Below are 25,078 nucleotides of genomic sequence, written 5' to 3'. Positions count from 1 at the left end.
ATGAGCTAGCTCGAGCTCGGCTCCTTTAACTAGGGCTTGCCATGAGCTAGTAACTCAACCCAGCCCACCACAAGAATGAGCCGAGCTTGAACACCCCTTGTTTTCAGTTCATTCAGCTCCACCGCCCTAAATGGAGGTTTACAAGAATCCCCACCATATATATCTCTAATATTCTCCAAAAAGCTATTTCAGAATTTGAATAACGTGATTTTAAGCATCTAAATGAGCCACGCAATTATGTTTTACAGAGTGGCAAACCAATGGCTTGACCGTCGCACAGGAAAGAAAAAGAATAATTCATTAATTTGGACCTCTTTCCCCCCTTTTCGTGTGACAACTAAATTTGAAAAAAATCCATGCTCACTAAGATTCAACAGTTTGAGCCCAAGTGCCAGTCACCACCATCAAAGAAATTTTGTCAGTTCAAGAAAATTTTAAGAAACTGTTACTCATCTCTGTCCCACAAAAAAAAAAAAAAAACACAGAAGTATTGAAGCAAGCAAGGTACGTATAACGGCTCCATGCAAATTTCCATCCCATCTGTTTCAGTCAACCATCATTCTCTACAAACAGATTCCAAAGTAAACAAAAAAGTTAAAAACATGAGATGCACCAAGGTCCAGGGCTACCACTTGCATTGCAGCCTTTCTGGAATGGTACGTGTGGATCAATACTACAGATTTGGCTGAGAATTTATGCTCTCCACCTTCGGGTCGCCAGATGTTCTTCTATATTCGACCATTTCACTCTTGTATCTTTCCTTGTCTAGCAATCCTTTTTCTTGATAAACCTGCGTATCACAAACAGTAGGTACCTTTTCTTACTCGTTGTTGGTCAAAAATCAATAAACATTTATACATCTTTCTGTCATAGATGCCTTTCCATTTTTTGGCTCTTTTAAATAGGCAATCAAGTAAAAACGTCGTGAGATCTCCTCTTGTATATAAGATACTACTTCATCTATAACTAATGGAAAAATCTCCACATCTCACTTATAAAATGTCTTCTTTTCGTTGCTTCAAAACCTAAACAGGAAAAAACAATCATAGACAGGATAAGATCACCAAATATGGACCTCAAACTTCTAAATGTAAACGCACGTCTCCTTGGCCCAGTGTTTAACCTTTGAATAAACATTACATGGCCAAGCAACTTGGGGACAGGCTTGATTTTCAAATAATTATGTTGAAAATCATTGCACCAATCAGATTAGATATCCGCCATGTAAACAAAAGTAACTCAAACAATGCCCATGCCCCTCGTCTGTCACCTGGGTACGGGTGCATGTACGACACGGCAATTCCAAAAAAAAGTGGGTACAGGGACACAGCTATATATATTAAATATTACATAAATACAAAATATATTTAAAATAAACTGAATATAATCTAAATATATATGCTATATCTAAAATATATATTATATACTGAAATTATAAAGTTATAAACTGAAAATACAATTATAAATTATAAATTTAATACAAACTTGTATGTACAGAGGGTAAAATGGCATGTTCGGGTGTCGACACAGGGATACATGTGTCAACACGGGTACGGAGGGCAAAATGGAGTGTCCGGGTACCATAGCCCCTCATGTCTTGCCATTTTTCTTTCATCAGAGATGAAATTTCACCATACATATGGATTTTCTAGTTTCATCAGAGTTTAAGCTACCACAATAATTATAAGACTGGCATTGTTCCCTTGTGACCTACGTTGTACAGTTGTGTCTAAAGTCTATTTTGCTTTGGTTGAGTCTTGATGTAAGTGTTGAGTCACATGTAACTTTCTTCAGGCCACCCTTGTACTTTAGTTCAGGTTGATCAATGCCCTAAAGGGTTAGCCCGTAGATCTGAACTGTAATGAGCCTGCAGGCAAAATAGTAAATGAATGCAAATGCATTGAGCTTTCTTTGTTCACCCTCGTTGTGATTACCTTCAAGTGATTGCAATTTCTCTCCCTTTCTTCTCTTTCGCTCTCTTGCACTCTTTGTACTCAAAGTTTTCGTAGCGGCAAGCGAGCGATCAGAAAGGCTTGCGGCAGTAAAGAAAGACTGTCACGCCGCATTAGCCTATTGAAGAAGTAGGTCCATGACAAGTGGTCGTGATTTGTGAGCAAGACATTGTGACACCCCAATACAACTTGCGTAGCACCAAAGGTAAGGCAGTTGCCGAAGCCAAGAAGATGGGTTCACCTTGAGGCCATGAGCAAATGGCCGAGACTGTCAATAGACTGGTGGTTGATCTGACTTCGCATGATGAAGCGATTTCACGCGCATTTGAGTCGTTCAGAGGACTGAACCATGAGGTGAATAGCCTGCGACAGCAGGTGAACTTGCTGATGGGATAGGTTACTTTGCTGAATACGACAGTGACCACCCTGCAGACTGAAGTAGGGGAGCTTCAGTTGAAGAACCACACTTTGCAGTGGACGGTGACCCTGAATGGCAGAAATAACGACAAGCCATCAAAGATAGATGTGCCGAGGCCAGCGAAGTTCAATGGTTCTAGGGATAGCAAGGTCATAGAGAACCTTCTATTCCAGATGGAAGACTACCTGTATATTCAAAACGTATTGGCTGATGACCTCAAGGTGAAGGCTGCAGCAACTCTGCTCGACGGAGATGCTATAGCTTGGTGGAAACGGAAACATAGCGACATGGAAAGAGGGTATTGTGTAATTGATACTTTTGAGACTTTCAAAACTGAGCTACGAAACTACTTTATACCGAGAAATGTACAACGCCAAGCATATCGAATAGTATCGAAATTGAAGCACATTGGAGGCTTGATAGATTATATCAAGATGTTCCAGAAGCTCATGTTCGACGTACCCAATATGCCAGATGAAGACAGACTCAACTGGTTTATTGTGAGATTACAACCGTGGACACAGTTTGAAGTAGAAAGGAACAACCCCAAGACTTTGGAAGATGTATATGTGATGGCCTGAGCGCCTAATGGATACTCAACGCAAGACCTTCACTCCATCGACAAAGGTCAGGAAGAAGCTAGACCATAGAGGCAAGAAAAAAAATCGATGCGACAACAAGGGTGAGGCATCGACCCAATACCATTTTGACAAGAAGCATAATTACAAGAAGTACAACAACGACAACAAATGAGCGGGTTGTGACTTGTTCGTTATGTGGCGATAGACATATCGCAAGGCAATCGCCTAAGCGCCTCGTGAAGGACAACAAACAGGCCAATATAGTACAAGCAAAGAGTAGTGATACCGAGATCATGCAACCAAGGATGGGAGTCATGCGGTCGATTAATGCAGCTAGAAGCTGTGCAGCAGAGAGCATGTCAGTGAGCAAAGAGCTCATATACCTAGAAGTCATTGTGAATAGGAAGTCTACTACGACAATGGCAGACTCTGGGGCGACGCATAACTTCGTCTCGCGAAAAGAGGCAGAGCGGTTGGGCTTGAAGCCCAAGCCAAAGAAAAGGGCCATCAAGACGATGAACTCTAAGGCCAAGCCCATCTTTCTTAAAAAAAGGGATGTAGCTATCCAAATTGAGAGTTGGGCCGGCAAAGCCAACTTTTAGTGGTGATCCTGGACGATTTTCGAATGATTTTGGGCATGGAGTTTCTTCGCAACCAAAATGTGATGATGCTGCTGAAGTTTAACTCGTTGACGATCATAAGGCAAAACTCTTCACACACGGTGCAATGCCTTACTGTTAAAGGCAAGTCTTCAATACTATCTGCAATGCAATCGAAGAAGGGTATCAAGCGGGGAGAGCAATTATTCTTAGTGGTCGTGCACACTGAAGAAGGGAAGGTGGAAGCAACAGTGCCGCCAACCCTTGCCTCACTATTGGCGGAGTTTTGAGGAGTGATGCCCCGGAACTGTCGAAGCGTTTGTCGTCGAGACGTGAGGTCGACCACAAGATAGAGTTAACCCCGAGAGCAAAGCCCCCTGCCATGGTCTCTTATCGCATGGGGCCGGTTGAATTAAAAGAGTTGTGTAGGTAGTTGGACAAGATGTTAGAAGCAAGCATCATTCGTCCTTCGAAAGGACCCTTTGGCGCCCCAGTGCTCTTCTAGGTGAAACATGATGGTTCCAAAAGGCTATGTGTGGATTACCGTGCGTTGAACAAGGTCACGATGAAAAACAAGTATTTGTTGCTACTGATAGCGGACTTGTTCGACCAGCTAGGCAGTGTCTATGTCTTTTTAAAGCTAGATTTATGATCAGGTTACTGACAAGTGAGGATTGCTGACGGTGATGAGCCAAAGACAACTTATGTCACTCGCTATGGTACCTATGGATTTCTGGTGATGTCATTCGAGTTAACGAATGCTCCGGCCACATTCATGACATTGATGAATAAGATCTTCTACCCTTAGATAAGTTTGTGGTGATCTATCTTGATGATATCGTGATCTACAACAACAATATAAAGGAACATGTTGAGCACTTGCGAACAGTGTTTCAGATGCTGAAAGAGAATGACCTCTGTGTTAAGTGAGAAAAGTGTTTCTTCGGACATAACGAGATTAGCTTGCTTGGCCACGTCGTGGGGCATGGTTTGCTGTATATGGACGGACAAAAGATAAGAGACATTCACGAATGGAGTCCTCCAACCAAAGTGCCAAAGTTGCGATCATTCCTAAGTTTGGCAAACTACTATCGACGGTTCATCGAAGGTTACTCACTCATTGATGCGCCCCTCACGAATCGGGTACGGCTCTTGATAGGAGCATGCCAAGATGCTTTCGATGGCTTGAAGAAAGCCTTGGTGATGAAACCAATACTGCGGTTGTCAGACCACACAAGACCCTTTGAAGTCCACACAAATGCTTCAGACTTCGCATTTGGCGGAGTTATCATGCAAGAGGGATATCTGATTGCTTACGAAAGTCGGAAGCTGAAGAATGTGGAGAGGCACTACATTGTGCACGAGCATGAGATGATGACCATCGTGCACTACCTCAAGACCTGGCGACACTATCTTCTAGGTGCCCAGTTCGTCGTCAAGACAGACAATGTGTAAGACTCGCGAAATTTTTTGAGGACTTTACCGTTTGCTTTGAGTTGAAATGTATGCTACGTTTTCCACAGATGGTATATTGTGCTTTGGTTTGTCTCACCAGCTCGAAAGAGTACTGACCCCGTTTTATGGGGATACAGGTGTTGCTTAGGCATGCGATGGAGCTCGATGTGCTGCAGCGGACGTGAACCCACACTTCTGAACCCTTTCCGAGATCTTGGCAGATGTTGTTTTGTAAAAGGGAATGGTTGTACAATTGTAAATGAATTAATAAAAGTTGTTTCAATTAACTGTTGTTTCACTCCTGCGACCCGCCCCAGAGTTCGCCGCTTGTTTTCTCCTTGTTTTGGTACTTCCGCACTTGCACAACTGTTTTAATAAAAAAAGTTTACCCAAAAATCCAAAGGATTTTACAAGTCGGGAATTTCTCGGGGCGTCGCAATTGGTATCAGAGCAATGTTTTAAAAGTGATACAGAAGTGTGGTTCAAGTCTCTGCACGCATCGACCATCGCACTGTAAGTATTCCTAATTCAGTTTTTGTTGTTTAAACTGCATATCTTGTATGAATTGTGTGTTTTTCGGGTGTCTTCCGATGCGAGACACAATTTCACGTTTAAGCCTTGTATTTTGGCTTACGATATTGATTGTCGGAACCTAAGGGGTTCGTTCGCGCTTGTGGATCTAGTTTCCCAAGCTGATTCGAGTCGACTCCTGTGAGAGTTGGAGATTTTCGACTGAGATCTAGGGAACTGCTTGCGTAGTTGCCCTTCTCGTTCCATATTGTGTTGGTGGAGACGATTGATATATCATAGCGATTATCGAGCTTTTAGCCTTATCGTGTTATAGACGAGATGACTTCGATAAGAATCGTCATGTGAGGCTCTGAGTGGATGTTTCCCTCTTTTCCAACTCCGTTGGAATTGTTCGTAACCTTGTCTTTGACGAAGGGTGACTTGCTTGAGATGATTCCTTTTTGGACAGAAGGCTGAAGCCTTGTCTGTGCCAGTGAGCCTCTGTGTATCCTGTTGGCAGATACTGTTGATTCCCCAGTCGTTCTTGGTGATGAGAACGTATCTGTTGTTACGCGCTTAGCATGTCGCGTTTGTGTTGCCAGTGATGGCATTCGACTCCTGAGAGGGTCGTGTTCTGGGGATAGTTTTACACCGATCATTAGGGTGTTGTTGCTCGTGAGAGAGCATTGCGGGAATTCTTGTTTCCCCCACCACTGTCTGGAGGATTGTGGTGTGTTGGCTCAGGAGGTGATTCCTGGTAGCGCCAACTGTGCCGCTGGATGGAGTAGCTCTCCAACGATGCCGTTAGCGTCGTGATTCGCTAACGATGTCGTCAGGGTGGTGATTATCTGGCGATGCCATTAGGATGGTGATTTCCTAATGATGCTGCTGAAGTAGTGATTCTTCAGCAATGCCGTTAGCGTGGTGATTCGCTGACGATGCCATCAGGGTGGTGATTCTCTGATGATGCCATTAGGATGGTGATTTCCTAATGATGCTACTGGAGTGGTGATTCTTCAGTAATGCCGCTAGGGTGGTGATTCTCTAGCGATGTCATTAGAGTGGTGATTCTCTAATGAAGGTCATTGGAGTGGTGATTCTCCAGTGATACCGTTAGAGCGGTGACGCTTCAGCAATGCCGCTAGGGTGGTGATTCTCTAGCGATGTCATTAGAGTGGTGATTCTCTAATGAAGGTCATTGGGGTGGTGATTCTCTAGTGATACCGTTGGAGTGGCGACGCTTCAGCGATGCCGTTAGCGTGGTGATTCGCTAACGATGTCATTAGGATGTTGATTTCCTAATGATGCTGCTAGGGTGGTGATTCTCCAGCAATGCCGTCAGCGTGGTGATTCGCTAACGATGCCATTAGGATGGTGATTTTCTAATGATGCTACTGGAGTGGTGATTCTTCAGTAATGCCATTAGAGTGGTGATTCTCTGATGATGCCGCTAGGGTGGTGATTCCCTAACGATGTTGCGATTGATGGTATCATGTGACGATGTCTTGCGAGTGATGTTTTTCCTTGTTTTGTTGTGTTAGAGTGGTGATTCTCTAACATTTGTCGTCTAGAATGGTGATGTTCTAGCGATAGAGACCTTATATGGTGTCGCTTGAGATCGTTCGTAGAACGTGCTTATTGTCGTGTTGTGTTGCACGATTAAATTGTGATGTGGCTTTCGTCTGAATCATGTGTTGTGTGCTCATGATCTTTGTATGATTGTTGCGATTACCGTTTAGCGAGCATGGGTGTCAGACTTATCGATTGATTGTTGTGTCTTTTTTGTCATGATAGATGACTTGGAAGACTAGATGCAACGATATTATGGGTACTGTGAGCAACCTTACAGAGGTTGTGCAACAGCAAGTGGTTGCGATCCAACAGATGGGCGTGAATCTTCAGCACGTAGCCCAAGGTGGGCATAACATGAGTACGGTTACATATAAGTGATTCATGGCGTTAGATCCTCCTGCTTTTGAGGGTAAGACAGACCCTGAAGCTGCTGAGTCGTGGATACGTGAGATAGAGCGTATTTTTCATGTTTTGGGTGTCCCAGAGGAACAGAAAGTGAATTTTGGTACTTATCATTTGAAAAACCACGCTGAGAAGTGGTGGGACACTGTCTCTTCAGTTAAATTCAAGGACACGAATGTTACGTGGGATGAATTTGTTGAAGTTTTTAACTCTGCGTATCTTCCCAAGCATGCACACAGTAAGAAGATGCAAGAATTTCTGAACTTGCAACAAGGAACAATGACTTTGTCAGACTATATCACGAAGTTTCGTTGTTTGGAACGATATTGTCCGAACGTTTACGTCGCGGAGAATGATCGAGCAATGAAGTTCGCTCGTGGATTGAGGCCTACTTTGAGAACTAAGGTGTTCACTAGCGGACCAAAGTCGCTCGAAGAAGCTATCGAGGTAGCTACTATGTTGGATGAAGACGAAGCCGAGCAGCAAACTCAAGTTTTTGCGATTGTGACTGAGAAGAAACCTAGTAGGGTGGAGTCTTCGCCACCTACTAGAAAGCGGAAGCGTCAGAAAGTATCTCAGAAGCGCCAGCAAAGGCGATCCCAGCGACCGAGTGCCCAGTAGAAGTGTCGGCAATGCGACGAAGATCACGCTTTTGGAGCTTATCCTCGTTACGATGACAAGTGTTTCAAGTGTGGACAACCAGGGCATATCGCCAAGTTTTGTCCTAAGAAGTCTACGAGAGACTTAGTTATGGTCGATTAGGCGCTGTCAGACGAGATCTGACCATTTTGTTGTTGTTTGATCGTTTTGTGATTTCGCGGACGAAATCCTTTTTAAGGAGGGTAGGATGTAAGACCTACGAAATTTTCTGAGGACTTTACCGTTTGCTTTGAGTTGAAATGTATGTTACGTTTTCCACAGATGGTATATTGTGCTTTGGTTTGTCTCACCAGCTCGAAAGAGTACTGACCCCGTTTTATGGGGATACAGGTGTTGCTTAGGCGTGTGATGAAGCTCGATGTGCTGCAGCGGATGTGAACCCACACTTCTGAACCCTTTCCGAGATCTTGGCAGATGTTGTTTTGTAAAAGGGAATGGTTGTACAATTGTAAATGAATTAATAAAAGTTGTTTCAATTAACTGTTGTTTCACTCCTGCGACCCGCCCCGGAGTTCGCCGCTTGTTTTCTCCTTGTTTTGGTACTTCCGCACTTGCACAACTGTTTTCAAAAAAAAAAAAAGTTTACCCAAAAATCCAAAGGATTTTAAAGGATTTTACAAGTCGGGAATTTCTGTGGGCGTCGCACAATGTCACCACGAGCTATTTCTAGATGCAGAAGAAGTTGAAGCCCAAGCAAGCTCGATGGCAAATGTTCCTAGCTGAGTTCGACTTCACTTAAGAGTATAAGGTGGGGAAGACCAATGTTGTTGTTGACACCCTGAGTCGCAAGGCTGAACTGACGGTCGTGCGGGTGGAGACTTCCGAAGTTCACTTGGAGGGTGCGGACCGCATTCGCGAAAGAATACAACATGACACAACAACGCAACACCTTGTCTCTCTAGCGCAAGCGAGAAAGACTCGACGATTTTGGCTACAAGACGACCTCTTTGTGACTAAAGAGGGACGCGTCTTCGTGTCGCGGTGGGGAAGCATTCGTCGTGAATTGCTTAAGGAGCGCCATAATACATTATGGGTCGATCATCAAGATCAGGAGCGGACCTTAGCACTCATTGAGCGCGGCTACTATTGGCCGCAGATGAGAGACGATATGGAGGGGTATGTGCGAACGTGCTCGTCTGCTAGCAAGATAAGAGAACCAACCAGAACACTGTCGGCCTCCTTGAACCTCTATTTGTTCCAGAATGTCCTTGAGAGAGCATTTTCATGCACTTTATTGTTAGTCTGCCAAAAGTAGATGGCTTTCTTTAAGTATGCCACATTTATCCTAGCTTCGAAAGAATGCCCCACAGAAAAGACTGTGGAGTTGTTCGTCAAGCATGTTGTGAAGCATTGGGGTATACCAAGAAGTATTGTGAGTGATCGCGATGCTCGCTTCACGGGCAAATTTTGGCGAAAAGTGTTTCAACTACTCGGCTCCGATATGTTGTTTTCAACAAGTTTTCACCCATAGACCGATGGGCAAATAGATCACATCAAGAGACTGTTGGAGCAGTACCTCAGGCACTTTGTTAGTGTCAATCAAAAAGACTGGATGAAGCTCCTGGATGTGACTCAATTCTGCTACAATCTTCAAAAAAGTGAGCCTTCAGGCTATAGCCCGTTCGAGATAGCTACGGGGCAGCAACCGCTGACCCCGCATACTCTAGCCGCACAGGAGAAGGGAAGGTCATCCTTCGCCTATCAGTTTGTTCGAGACTGACACGAGCAGACTGAGCTGGCGAAGGCGTTTTTATAGAAGGCGGCTAAGAGGACGAAGAAGCGAGTGGACAAGCATCGTCAGTCTGCTGAGTTCCGTGTTGGGGACCAGGTGTTGGTGAAGCTTTACCTGGACTGCACGAGCATCTTTCGTGAATAGCACCACAGACTGATCAGAAAGTATGAGGGACAACGTACAAACTGAACTTGCCCTAGACTTCAAGGTGCACTTGGTATCTCACGTGTGCAACCTGAAACCTTTTTATACGGACGAGGATGATCCAGAACGTAGCGTGCCACAACGCGCTCCTATCTTGTAGAGGGCCCCGACAGCACAACAAGCCGAAAAGCATCTCAGCAAGATCCTTCGCCACAAGGTCAACTATTTGGTCGAAGCGAAGAGATATTTTGTGCAGTGAGAGAAGACAGCAGAACCGACGTGAGAGCCAGCATTTTGAATGAAGAGCCGCTATCCAGATAAAGTCAGGGCATACCATGAAACAGATGGCGCCGAGGGCGACACATGATTTGAAGGGGAAGAGTCTGTTCCCTTGTGACCTACTTTGTACAGTTGTGTCTAGAGTCTGTTTTGCTTTTGTTGAGTCTTGATGTAAGTGTTGAGTCATTAACTTTCTTTGGGCCACCCTTGAACTTTGGTTCAGGTTGATCAATACCCTAAAGGGTTAGCTCGTAGATCTGAACTGTAATGAACCTGCAGGCAAAATAGTGAATGAATGCAAATGCGTTGAGCTTTCTTTGTTCACTCTCATTGTGATTACATTCAAGTGATTGCAATTTCTATTTATCTCTTCTCTTTTGCTCTCTTGCATTCTCTATACTCAAAGCTTCCACAACGGCAAACAAGCGATCAAAAAGGCTTGCGCCAGTATGGAAGGACCGTTGCGCCGCACTGGCCTATTGAAGAAGTAGGCCCGTGACAGTCATCTTTGTCAACAAAATCATGAAATGTCTACTCAAATTACAAAAATACCAGTTCTAAACAGAGTCTTAACATTTTATTCTGCAATTGATCTAATGTAGAATAAAGTTTGGAACATGAGTTAAACTAAAATCATGGTTTAAGTTGCCTCTATAGTGGGGCTCATGCATAGCAACTGTAACCTGCTTGGACTGATTAGAGTTCCCCAAAAAATGGCAAATGTAATATATATATATATATATATATATATATATATATATATATATATATTAACAAACCCATCTTTCTAAGCTAAGCTAGTGGAATACCCAATTCATAGGAATGAAGCAGAAGATGCAGAATTCCTAAGGACATGTTTTTTTTATTGAACATTGCCTATATAACAGAGGAAATAATAAACAAAATAAAAATGATGGATATGAAGAAATAAGAAAATGACAAATGAAACATCTCATGATACATCAGCAGAAAATGAAGTGAAAGATGCAGCATCTGTAAAACATGTGGTGGTTGATAAGTGCTTAGAACAACAAAGGAAACCTCCAAAAATGAATCAAGCATCAAGATGAAAGAAATGAATGTGAAAAGACTGGCATATAAGGAGGAAAAAAATGAATCACCCTAGGAAAGGTCGATGAAATATGGTTGAATGTTCAAACTTTCTGAATGCATAAAAATGACAAAGCATAAAAGAATTGGTGCTTTTGCTGTTCAGACATCTCAACAATCAGTCTCCTGCTTAAGTAGGAAGTTGATGTTCAAACAGTATAAGGTCATTAAAGTTCTCAAATGTCAGCTTTCTTTGCATCAATGTTAAAAGTAAAGAATATTTATATTCTAAACATTAAACATACCTCTTTTTCATCTTCTGTAAGCTTGCTCCACAAAAGACCAATCTTTTTGCTAATAGCCCTATCTTTTAGAGAATATGAGGGCTTTAATCTGGCATACTGCTCGGCAAAGAAGAAATTGTAACCACTCCTGTTATGTTTTGGGCGTGAGGGATCTCTTGGCATCAACCTGTTTCTCTTCCTTCTATGATGACCGTCAATATGTGAAGTTGAAGCGCCATTAGACTGCGATGCCTGAGCTGCCTGGGGATCAAGTGGTGTATGATATAGGACGCCCTTTAGCCTCTCTGACCCAATACTCACAGTAACTAAATACCCATATTCAAACTTCCCATCAATAATTCCCTTTACAGTAAGATTTGCAGGCAATGGAGAACCTGCTGCAAAATCATTTGCATCATTTTAGTTATTGTTTATATCTCAATCATACGCATGCATATATACCTACATAATACATCCACAAATACATTTAAGCTGCACATCACTACCACAGAAGTAGACAAGTTCTGGATTGGTGAACACTTTCAGTTTTTTTGTTTTTCTAAATCATAACTAGATCATATACATTTACCAGTTCTGTTATTTTTAGGTGGTGTGTCTTGAACCTGTGATGCCCCAAGCACCACTGCTGGATTTTGTGCTGGAAAAGAAGCTAAAAAGTAAGACATGATTGTGACAGTTTATCACAAGCAAGAAATAAAAAGTGAACAGCTTCTTGCAGAGTAAAAAGAATATTTAAGAGTGGGAAGAACCTGCACTTGCAACCAGACAGCCTTGGGCCCGAAAGAAGTAAACCTGTTCATAGTGGTGAAGCAGGGAAATGTAATATCTTCGCAAGACAAAAGATGCATTGGTAATGGTGCTAGGAAAATTGAATACAGTGATCACATCCCTCCACTTTCTATCCCTTATAATCTGCAAGCAAAATAAACTCAAAAGCGTGAGTTGGGACTGAATACGGAAAAGCATAGTCATCATGATTGATAACTTCTTGATGAGATTAGATTATAAAAGAAAAAGGACAAACGGAACACTCTTTTGGTAAATTTTGAATAATAAAATGCAGAATAATTAAAAAAAACTCCTATGATATTTCATATGACAGTATCACAATATATAGAATAATAATGTTTCTTTAGCATCATGATAGAATGCCATAATTTAATTTTTTATCAAAATCTTGTGGTACATATTGCAACATTTTTGAAATATCAAAGATATTTATGACTATGAAGAAAAGACCATTTTTTCAGTACCAGTCAGCGTTGATGGTAAAGAATATTTACTTCACTTATTATAAGTTATCCAATACCCTCCACACGTATCCATGCTCATGACTTTAAATTTCACAAGTTCTGGAAAACAAAAATACAGAGGCAATAAAAATTAAGGAAACTCTACATCTCAAAATAGTTACAATGCGAAAAATAATTCCACATTCAATCCACTGCACAGTGAGGGGAGAAAAAAGCAGAAATGACTTTATAGGTGGACTCCAGATTTTAAAACATCAGAAATGGAGCTTTACAACCTAACTAGCCTGCTCTCTGTCTAGGAGGTGAAGGGAACACTAGGAGTGGACATGATCAATAATTCAAGAAAATTTAGTAAAAAACGGGCTCCTAGTATAGTCTGTTGCAAGAAACATCACAGAATGTCAATGCAGATGCACATTTAAATCAAAGTTGGTGTGAAATATCCATGGCAGCCCTCATCAATCATAAACTAATAACAGAATTCCAAGTGAATCTTATAGTTATACATTAGAAAGAAAAGAAAGGATGCCTCCTCCAACATACAGCTCCAAGTCGAGTTTTGCACCATTTCAAAGACTACCAGTTTCACTGTAACATCTTGGCCTTCACCATGAACAGCAAGGTTCCCTTTGAAAAATCTGCCATGTTGTCATGCAGGTCAAACTTTTGACATCGATAACAAGATGCGCTAGGCATCCGACCTATTCATTGTATGCACCATGCCACTAACCCCACCTGACCCACTTCAAGGTACAGATCAAACAACAAAAAGATGATGCATGCAGGAACCAAAAGTTTGTAAAGAAAAGTCTAAATGATCTCAAGAAGTCATTTGTGTTTTTAGGCACATCATATGCTTGAATAAACCATTCAATATTTTAACAAACAAGTGTTCTTGTGACATTTACAAACTAAATTCTTCATAGCAACATATCGACGAGTTGAAAAACAGCAACCGGAAGTAAGTTTCTCATGAGATCCTCAAAAGTTTTATGTATTTTTTTAATGGCATAATTTCAGGCAAAATAAATAAACTGAAACATAATGAAATATAAATTCAATAATTAAAAATACGCAAAAAAAAATATTTAATCAAGTGGCATTCACAAATAGCAAAACCCAGTAAAAGGTACCATTAAGTACACTTCAATAATTGGTTTAAAGACAATGGAAAAGAGAGAGCAAGCTCAAGTACCTTTTTTATTTTTTTTCATAACTAGGGGAAACCACCTCACACACTCCCAGGCTCATTGGTGCAAAAACCCCAGCTCTACCTTATCCCACAAGGGAGTACACCTCAAAGTACGTTTTTTTTATAACCAGTAATTACTGGAGAGAGAGAGAGAGAGAGAGCAGGAATAGTGCACTATGCATGACCATAATCAATGCATTCAGGTTTTAAAGGACACTTGCTATATCAACACATGAACAGTGGTTGCCATGTATACCCGATCAACAGCCTTTTAATTTTTCACTGTTGCGATAAAACTGTATTGTGACGAGTGTGCTATTTATTTGGAGTGCTCAATTCCCACGCTTGCAACCCACTTATGTTTGGTAATATTACAAATAAAAAATCACAAGTCACGCTGCTTGAGAAATTAAGCCAATTCAGCCACAAATCCACAAGTTTTATGCAACTTTATTGCACCATTAATTTTGAAGGGCTCAGTAGTTCTTTCATTTGTAGCCGTAGGTACCAGATTCCAGTTTCAATTGCAATGGCAAACAGGGAGACATGCCCTAACTGGACCCACCAAATATGAAGGAGCAGCCACCCTGCAGCGTGCTTTTCATCTTCAAGACTTCAACAAAAGCATAGAATATTTCAAAAGTAATCAAATCACGATAGCTTGTGAAGTAGTGAACTCATAACACACACACATAGGGATGCACACAAGCTCGTCTCATGAAGAAAAATTGGTTGTTCAAGCTTGGCTCGAGCCGAGCTTGAACAACCATGGCTCGGGATCAGCTAGAGTCAAGCTCAAGCATGGCCCGGATAGAGCTGAAAACCTTTATTTTAAAAATGTTTTTAAACTTTTTGAAAATTGTGTAAAATGCTTTTTTGAAAGAGAGGAGAACAGTGAGGTTTGAACCCATGCCACTTCCAAAGATGACCAATGATCCTAAGACCCTTCTTTGTGTTAACATTATGAACAAAATAAATCTAATTTTTTTTTATAACTATGTGAGTCGAGCTTAATCGGGCTTACCGAGTTTATTCGAGCTGGACTGCCTGTTCAAGCTCGGCTTGTTTACGTGTACCAAGCCTGAACCCTTGTTCAAGCTCGGCTCATTTATTTTCAAACGAATTCTAGCCGAGCTTAAACAGGTCGAGCCCGAGCTAGCTTTGCTCGTTGTGCATCCCTACACACACACACTGAGTTTGTGAACCACTTATATGAACACATGCATACAAAAGTCATGCTAAGTGCATAATAAATCTTCGACAAATAAAGCATGCACATCCCTCAAATGCTTTTGGATCTTCTATTTTAAGATCAAGATGTTGGGTTCCGGCGATGAGGATTTTCCGGCGAGGCGGCAAACCAGACGGCCTCCCTGTATGGCAGTGGCCCTGCAAAACAAAAACAGGAAAAAGACAGCGTACCTGATGCTGCCATTTACGGAGGTTGGAGGTCGCCGGAGAAAAGGAATCTTCAACTCAGCCTGTCCACAGCCACCACAAGCGCAGGCCTCCTTATGCAGACGGTGAGTCGACCTCTTCCCCTCTCAAATTTCTGTATTTTTGCTTATGGAAAGGGTTGCTCATGAAACCCTTTTATAAGTTACGAAATGGGAACGGTTGAGTAACCGTTCCCTCTGATTTTCAGGTTTAACGGAAGGAACACCTCATGTGGGGAAGCGTTACCCACATCGTGGGTAACCACCACCAACGTGGTGGTTTAACCCAACATTCTCCCACTTGTTCCGACGATAAACCTTTTAACCAGAAAACCTTATGGGAATGACTTGATGAATAGAATGACCTTTATATTCTATTCTTAAGGTCCTTAGTTGAATCTCTAATCCTTATGAGATTAACAACAACCAAAATGAGAATCAAAAAACTGAAAGTGATCACTTTATTTATATGCATATGTCAAAAAGAGTTTAACAATCTCATCCTCATTACATGTTCGGAATATAATCCCGGTGCTAGCCCTTTAGTAAGAGGATCAGCGATCATCTCTTTGGTACCAATATTGACAATATGCACTAAATGATTCTCCGTCCTTTCTTTAACAACAAAATACTTCAATTCCATATGCTTGCATGACGTAGTACTTTTGTTGTTGTTCGAAAAGGACACTGCAGCTTCATTATCACAGTAGACCTTCAGTGGCTTCCCAATGGAATCGACCACCATTAACTGTGATATGAAGTTCTTTAACCATATAGCCTGCGAAGTAGTCTCGTACAATGCAATGAATTCTGCCTCCATGGTGTGGGCAGCAGTGGTCGTCTGCTTTCCACTCCTCCAAGAGATTGCTCCCCCAGCAAGTAAGAAGACGTACCCAGTAGTAGACTTTCTACTATCAAGGCATCCTCCTAAATCCGCATCTGAGTAGCCAATGACCTCGAGGTGGTCAACTTTATGATACGTTAACATATAGTCTTTTGTCCCTTGCAAGTACCGCAAGACTTTCTTGGCAGCCTTCCAATGGGGTAAACCTGGATTAGACTGAAATCTGCCAAGTACCCCTACTGCAAAAGAAATATCTGGTCGAGAACATGTCTGCGCATACTGCAAGCTGCGAACAACTGATGCATATGGATAAGCACTCATCTGTGCTTTGTCAATATCGTTCTGTGGACAATTCTTTAGGCTCAGCTTGTCACCTTTTGATATGGGTGTAGAAGTAGGAGAACAATTCTCCATCCCATATCGCTTTAACACCTTTTCTATATAGGATCTTTGGGAGAGGCCTATAAACCCTTTTGCTCGGTCTCGACGAATCTCAATGACAAGAACGTAAGCAGCCTCACCCATATCCTTCATATCAAAATGTGATGCAAGAAACTATTTTGTCTCTGAAAACAACTTTATATCGTTGGTTACAAGTAAGATGTCATCCACATACAATATCAATATAATGAACTTACTCCCACTTTCCTTAAGGTATATACATTGATCAATAATGTTTTTTGTAAACCCGAAAGTCACAATGACTTGGGAAAATTTAATATACCATTGTCGGGAAGCCTGTTTAAGTCCATATATTGATTTGTTAAGCTTACAAACCAAACGATCATTTTCAGAGAAACCAAGAGGTTGTTCCATGTATACCTCTTCATTCAGATCCCCGTTGAGGAACGTTGTTTTCACATCCATCTGATGTAGCTCTAAGTCATAATGAGCTACGAGGGCCAGAATAATCCTCATTGACTCCTTAGTTGAGACAGGAGAAAATGTCTCATTATAGTCAATGCCCTCCATCTGGGTGAATCCTTTAGCAACCAATCTTGCTTTATGTCTCTCTATGTTACCTTTGGAGTCCTTCTTGGTCTTAAAGACCCATTTACACCCTACGGGCTTTACTCCTTTAGGTAACGTGACAAGATCCCACACTTGATTTTTAGCCATAGAGTCTAACTCTTCTTTCATGGCTTCAATCCAGTGCGAAGATTGTTTGCTTTCAACAGCTTCCATAAAATTCAACGGGTCATCATCCATATCTATGAAATCACTAGGCTCCTGAAGGTACACCACATAATCAGGATGTATGGCAGATCTCCTAATCCTTGTGGATCTCCAAACAGGTCGTTCCTCAGGCTCAGATGGAACCTGATCATCCTGTTCGTGCTCTTCCGCATTGTACACAATAGGTTCACTTTGGATTTGTGCATTAACAATCGAATGATCAACCACACCATCATTAGGAATAACAATGTGGTATCTTTCAATGTTTTCCTTAACAGGTGATGAAACTGGATCCTGTATTTCCTCAAAACCAATGCTTTGAAGTGCACTTAATCCTACTGAACCATCTTATAGGAATTTAGCCTTATCCGTTTCAACAATCTGTGGTGAGTGAGATGGGCAATAAAACCTGTACCCTTTTGATCTTTCTGGATAACCAATGAAATATCCACTGGTTGTTTTTGGATCAAAGGCTTTAATGTGAGGGTTATACAATTTAGCCTCTGCAGGACAACCCCATATGTGCATATAAGACAGTGATGGTTTTCTACCTGTCCACAACTCGTAAGGAGTTTTAGGCACAGATTTCGTAGGAACCTTATTCAAAATATGCACAGCTGTCCTTAAGGCTTCACCGCACAACTTTATGGGAAGTGTTGAATAATTCAACATAACCCTGACCATTTCTTTAAGCGTACGATTTCTCCTTTCAGCTACACCATTCTGATAGGCACTACCAGGCATGGTATATTGAGGCACAATGCCTTCCTCTTTAAGAAATCACGCTAATGGTCCTTCCCTTTGCCCCATCTCAGTAAACCTACCATAATATTCGCCACCTCTATCAGACCTGACTATTTTAATAACTTTATTGGTTTGTTTCACTACTTCTTTCTTAAATTCCTTAAACATCTGAAAAACATCAGATTTTTCGAAAATCAAGTAGAGATACATATACCGAGAATAGTCATCAATAAAGGTAACGAAATATTTTTCGCCTGTGTAACAGGGGGAAAATGGTTCACATACATCCGTATGGACTATTTCTAATATCTCACTACTGCGTTTGGCACCCTCTTTATATGTGTTTGTATGCTTAGCCTTTATGCAATCAACACATGGGTCATTGTTAGTAAAATCTAGAGATTGCAAGATCCCTTCATTTACCAGTCTCTTTATTCTCTTTTCAGAGATATGACCCAACCTTCGATGCCAAAGCATGTAAGATTTATCATTCATCATGCTACGTTTATTTCCAACTAATGCGTATTCAGAAGTCAAAGACTCCTGAGTTTGGATCTTTACATTCAATCTATATAAACCATCATAAACAGATGCAGAACCAATTTCAATTGAATTTCTGAATATGAACAATTTGAAATTTTCAAACTTAAAACAATATCCAAATTTATCCAACTTTGAAATTGAAATTAAGTTTCTACTATACGATGGAATATAAAAGACATCATGAAGATCTAAAACTACGCCTGTATCCAGAGTAATCCTGCAGGTTCCAACACCCTTCACATGTGAACGCATCTTGTTTCCCGAATAGATGCTTTTCTCATGCATTGTTGGTTCCCCTCTGCTCAGGAACAACTGTAGACAGTTGGAAATATGGACAGTAGCACCAGAATCAATCCACCAGCTATTTTCAGGAATTTGTAATAAATTACATTCATGAGAAACAAATGACAAATTACCTCTCTTTTCCAACCACTTCTTGTACTTTATGCAATCTGCCTTTATGTGTCCCTTCTTCTTACAAAAGAAGCACTTTATGGGAGCAGAGTTGGATTGCTTATCTTGGGATGACTTATCCCCAGTTGGCTTCTTCCTAGCATTTCTCTTAAATGCATTCTTCCTTGGTCCTACTTTGGACGTATGAGAAGCCATATGTGCACTTTGCACCTTCTCACCTTTCATCCTCTCTTCTTCTTCAACACACTTGGACATAAGTTCATTAAATATCCATTCATCATTATGTGTGTTGTACGAGATTTTGAAAGGTCCGTATTCCAAGGGTAAGGACGTTAGAACTAAATGCACTAGGAAAGAATCAGAGATAGTGAGCTTCATGTCATTCAGCTGAGATGCTATGTTTCTCATCTCCAAAATGTGCTAGCGAATGTTTCCCCCTCCAGTATATTTCATAGATATCAATTTTGACATCAGGGTACTGGCTCTGGCCTTATTTGAACTCACAAACTGTGCCTCAATGGCATTCATGAATTCCCTCACTGTTCTGCATTGTGGGATAGCACTCCGAATGTTCTTAGCTACTTTAGATTGCAAAAGCAACAAGCTAAGTCTATTCGAGCGCTCCCACTTCTCAAAAGCAATCTTTTGATCAGCAGTACTCTGATCAGTGAGGGCAGCGGGTTCATCTATCCTTAGGGCCAGATCTAAATCCATATACCCTAATGCAAATAAAACAGTTTCTTTCCAATCACTAAAATTGGATCCATCTAGAAAAGGAATTGAGCTAGAGCCATCTAAAATCACAGAACTAGAAACTGCATGAAAAAAGACACGTATCAGGAAATATTCATACGAGACTAAAACTTTAGTGGAAAAAGCAAAATAATAAAGGCCCTTGATATGCTTCTTTCCAGGCGAGTGAAGGGGGTCATCGGAGTCCTACTTTGGTAAGAGTTCCGACACGCGAAACCACTTCGCCTACCAACCATATTCGGTAAAACTAAGGTTCTTGTGAAGATAGACCATCAACACAAAGTATCTTTGGATACACATGTGTGATGTATCTCGACACATTTTACCTTATTCTACCCTACTTAAATTCCAAACACGATAAAACTACCTTTGGGTCGTCTATCGTTTCATGAATATAAGTACAATGTGCATATCGGCTTAGGAACTGTATGATAGTATAAAATTCATTCATGACTCGCGTGTATTCAGTCACTTTGGTGACATGAAAACACTGATTCATTTAACTATCCTTAATGCTAATATGCAAAATTATATCTTAAAATAGTCCGTAAACCGAATGGACTAGACATATGACCCTCGAAATGGTTCTTAAACTGAATGAACCAGTCATATGTATCACGAACCGGTCTTAAAGCACTCTGAACCGGTCTGAAACAGCCCCGAACCGGTCATCCAAGGGTCCGAACCGGTTCTGAACCTTATGAACCGGGTCAAATATGAACAAAAGTTCATTAAAACCCTATAACCGTATGCCAAAACCCCTATATTTTCTTATATTTAAGAAAACAGGGTCTTAGCATCTCGGAACCGGTGAGAAACTGGAAGGAACCGGCCAAAAACGGCTCTGAACCGGTCCCGGAAGAGAACTGAGTCAGTCCCTGATCCGGTTCAGGCCAAATAGTGCCTGGACCCTTCTGGATCCGGGTCAGACCCGACTGCTTACTGGATCCGGGTCAGACCCGGGGTTATCCAGATCCGGGTCGGACCCGGTGCAATCCGGATTCGGGTCGGACCCGATTACAACCGGATCTGGGTCGGACCCGGTTAAGACCGGATCCGGGTCGGACCCGGTTAAGACCGGATCCGGGTCGGACCCGGGGTTTACCTTATCCGGGTCGGACCCGAGCGGGTCCCCACCCGAAACCTTGATCCGATCCGAATCACTTTATGGATCGATTTCAGGTGGTCGGGTCCGGTTCAGAAAATGAACCCGACCCGAAAAAACAAAAATTAAGGGTCGAGTTAGGGTTTACAGAACCCCATTTCGCCCCTTTTTCAAAATTTGCAGGGTGTTGCCGCCGCCTGCCGACAACCAACGCCGGTGCCTACCGGCGACCAACGCCGTCATCCGCCGTCGACCAACGCCGCCATCAGATGGTGCTCCAACTCCGGCGAAAGCAACCATCTGCCGGCCAAAACGGTTGCCGCAGAAGTTTTCTGAAATCCGGCTACTCAATAGTCGCCGGCGACGGCTCCCGCAACCTCCTAATGGCGGATGAAGAAGAAGACGCCGGCGGGATCCTCACCGACAGGAAAAACCCTCAAAAAACAGAGGTAAGTCCTTTTTTTTATTATTATTATACTGTCGCCCAACGGCGACAGGCGCCGGTGACCAGCAGCAGGGTCACCCCACGGTGACCTGCGTTTCTGGTCAAAACCGGAGCACACCCCGCGCAGCAGGAAACGGGGTGTGGGCCCATAACCCAATGTTGGGTTTCGGCGATGAGGATTTTCCAGCGAGGCGGCAAACCAGACGGCCTCCATGTATGGCAGTGGCCCTGCAAAACAAAAACAGAAAAACAGGAAAAAGACAGCGTACCTGATGCTGCCATTTACGGAGGTTGGAGGTCGCCGGAGAAAAGGAATCTTCAACTCAGCCTGTCCACAGCCACCACAAGCGCAGGCCTCCTTATGCAGACGGTGAGTCGACCTCTTCCCCTCTCAAATTTCTGTATTTTTGCTTATGGAAAGGGTTGCTCATGAAACCCTTTTATAAGTTACGAAATGGGAACGGTTGAGTAACCGTTCCCTCTGATTTTCAGGTTTAACGGAAGGAACACCTCATGTGGGGAAGCGTTACCCACATCGTGGGTAACCACCACCAACGTGGTGGTTTAACCCAACACAAGATTGCAAAATGCTGACCTACCTCCATTTTTAGAGAGCAGAAAAGAGGAAACAATGACAATGCCACTAATAAATTCCACATTTTTAAGAAAACAACAATGATGAGACTGCTCTGGAATGAAAGACAACTCAATATCGCTGATATGACTGCACAAACATATAAATCATCAAGTGACATACCTTCTCAAGGCCACCTCGGGATGTCACTTCCACAAAAAGCCGATGCAGATCTAAGGACTTTCCTCCCATAATAGGCACCCTAAGAGTGAAAAGTGTTCGCCAATTATACGATAACAATGTATGGGAACACCAAAAATGAAGTAACAAGAAGTTTCTAGAATACATTTGGAATCAGAATATCGTAGGTTGTAACTGCAAGCAACTATATTGGTCATAAGCTGTCATACTCGTTTGAGTGTTCGTGAAGAAACAAGACACGACATGGCCACAGAAAGAAAGAAGCAAAGAGGAAATGAGGACATAAGTTTGGAGAAGAGGAAAAAATGGATACCAACATAAATTCCTGAAAGATAGAAAAGCTCGACTTAGTTGAATATGGCTCGAAATTTTTGGCAGAGCTAATTTTCATCAATTGCATATAAACAGTCACTCTGTACAACATTGACTTTGCAAAGCAACATAAAAGAAGTTCAAAGTCGCGTCTCTCTGCTGCCTAAAAATGAAGAAAAAAATCGCTTTTCTGTCAATAAATGTCAAATCATAGAACAAACAAGATAATACAAATGCAGGACATGAATCCCAAGCCTATTTCCAGATGCAAGAGATCAAAAACCAGAGTTTCACAAACCCCGAGTCCAAACAAGTGCATACTAAAGCTCAGAGCAACAATTTAGGAAAACTTTCACTCCGGAATAGGAAATAAACCAAATAAACAAATCAGAATTCCTACGAGAGAAAAAATGGCATTATATAGAAAAAATAGAAAGAAAACAGAACGAGACGAAAAAAAGAAAACAGAACGAGACGAAAATGTCAAATTTCTAGAATGAAAACAATCAATTAGCAAAGCAGAGTAAAACCACAAAACCAAATCTCAACACATAAAAAGGACAGTAGATAATAGATTGGCACCCAACTCCCCAAATAGGAGAAAGAGAGAGAGAGAGAGTAATCTACCACAAAGTCCGGAAAGAAATCCTCAATACAACCATTAAACAACATTCTTACACGAAAAAAAGGAAACCCACAAAATATATTTAGCTAAACCTTCAATCTACACACATAACCGCACTACTACAAGGAAAACCTTAAGAAAAGCACAAGGAGAAACCAACAAAACAAACAGAAGCAGAAAACGCAAGCAGATTGATCCCCAAAGAGAAGAAATGGAACCAAGAAGCTGGAAGCGAGGAAAAACCAGTGATCCCACTTACATGAACTTTGTTTCCATCTTGTTGTGGAGCTTCTCAAGTGTCTCCATGAAGAGCGCCCCATTTGCTGCAACTTCTGCGTAGGTTGCAGATGACCAGGGGTAGAGTTTGACATGAGCAGTGGCTGAGGCTGGGTCGGTTGTAGCAGCCAGTGAAGCTAGTGGGTTGCCTTTGTCAGGCATTATATATCTCCAAACGGTCTGGGCAACAGAAAATTAACCCAATCTTGTTCAACTAACAGAAACAGAAACTAAAGTGGGGAAGGAGATGATGCAATAAAACCAAGGAGAACACCACTTAAAGAAGCTAAGGGAGGGTTATAACTGAGTAAAAGGGATTATATTGTACCACCAAGATGGTATCCCATGTGGTAAGCGGGTACTGTGCCAAGCTGAAGGCCCAGGTTCAAATGCCTCTGCCACATGGGGCTTAAGAGATATCTGGTAGGAGTCTGCGTAACCCCAGATTGCCTTTAAAAAAAAAAGGAGATTATATTGTAATGACAAACATATTGTGATGGACTATGCATATAAAATACTTATCAGTTACCACATGATTATATAAGATAAAAGCCGAAGCATCTTCAGGAATAAGAAAATGAGATGAAATATTCACTCGCAAGTGGAGTAATTTAGGCTGCTGTTTCCAAGACAAGAAGGTTTTACCAACTTGGTGTTTATTCTATGGTCATAGGGACAACCGGACAAGGAAAGAAATTCCCTTTTTTTTTAAGTGGCTTATGTTTTTTCTTCCTTTTAGTCTGACTGAAAAGCTGATGTCCCTTGAGGACTGGAGTATGCCAAATGGCTCTTGTGAGCCTTGTACGGTTTAGGTTCTTGTGAATAATTGGACAGTAATGCAAAAAACGCATTATTTGTCAAACTAGTAAACAGGATTGAGATGCTTTTAAGTCCATAGCATTCCTTACGTTTCACCTATTTCATTTAACTTGTTAGAAATCTAAATAAGCCCACATGAAGCGGATAATCTTATGGATTTTGGTAAGGTGTAGTTTGAATCTGCGACACAATAGAGGTCCATATTCATGACAGAATATGGACAGTTCATGGTATCTTTTTTATGGGATTTGGAATACCGAGTCACCAAGCTAGTTGCTTGTGTGCAGTAAACCTTGAAGTTGGAAAACAAGCATGATAGGCTTTAGAAAAGAGGTTCCCCATAAAGTATTGATGACTACATCGACCTGTGGGCTAATGACATAATGGTAGTGATTTGCATTCTCGGGGGGTCATCCTGCATTCAAAACTAAAAATAGGTGATAAGCAACTTGGTCTATGGATGATGTAAGAAGATGTGGGCATCCCCAATGGTCCAGATCCAGACGATGGTCCAATCTAATCCAAGGAAAGAAAAAAACTTACCATGCTAAGGAGTTCTACAAGGAAACCAATCACAAGAGGTAGGTAAACTCATCACAAGTTGGAAACTCACTATGAAAAGGAAACCCATAGTGACAAGGCAATTGGGTTTTCTTCTAACTCAAGAGAGTCGCACAAGGTAGGATTCCATAATCCACACAAGGAAG

At 41.7% G+C, this 25,078-nt stretch overlaps 1 protein-coding gene across 4 annotated transcripts; it reads right to left on the bottom strand.

Annotated features, from left to right (window-relative positions):
• Positions 1–508: 508 nt before the first annotated feature.
• Positions 509–23,973, bottom strand: LOC149818294 (high mobility group B protein 15-like). Of its 4 annotated transcripts, XM_089984935.1 has the most exons (7): positions 23,881–23,973; positions 23,536–23,732; positions 22,322–22,400; positions 12,409–12,571; positions 12,228–12,296; positions 11,660–12,036; positions 509–790 (listed from the first exon to the last, which is right to left on the bottom strand). In XM_089984935.1, the coding sequence occupies exons 2-7, from the start codon at positions 23,712–23,714 to the stop codon at positions 674–676; spliced, it is 984 nt and encodes a 327-aa protein (XP_089841061.1). In that variant the 5' UTR covers positions 23,715–23,732; positions 23,881–23,973; the 3' UTR covers positions 509–673. The 4 variants fall into 4 exon arrangements, with proteins under 4 accessions (XP_089841061.1, XP_089841063.1, XP_089841064.1 ...); XM_089984937.1 differs by lacking the exon at positions 12,228–12,296; XM_089984938.1 differs by lacking the exon at positions 12,228–12,296 and having other exon boundaries at positions 11,660–12,033.
• Between the last annotated feature and the right edge of the window lie 1,105 nt (positions 23,974–25,078).

The sequence above is a fragment of the Nuphar pumila genome, chromosome 13 (assembly GCF_984573655.1).
Source record: "Nuphar pumila chromosome 13, dmNupPumi1.hap1.1, whole genome shotgun sequence".
Classification (NCBI taxonomy): domain Eukaryota; kingdom Viridiplantae; phylum Streptophyta; class Magnoliopsida; order Nymphaeales; family Nymphaeaceae; genus Nuphar; species Nuphar pumila.
Note: the sequence above shows the minus strand (reverse complement) of the source record. Positions and strands in the feature narration are given on the sequence as shown.

Coding starts and splice junctions, on each gene's coding strand:
- LOC149818294 (XM_089984935.1), bottom strand. CDS start 23,714: ATGCCTGACAAAGGCAACCCACTAGCTTCACTGGCTGCTACAACCGAC. Junction 12,297..12,408: donor CTGTCTGGTTGCAAGTGCAG/GTTCTTCCCACT, acceptor CTTCTTTTCCAG/CACAAAATCCAGCAGTGGTG. Junction 791..11,659: donor TTACAGAAGATGAAAAAGAG/GTATGTTTAATG, acceptor TGTGATACGCAG/GTTTATCAAGAAAAAGGATT.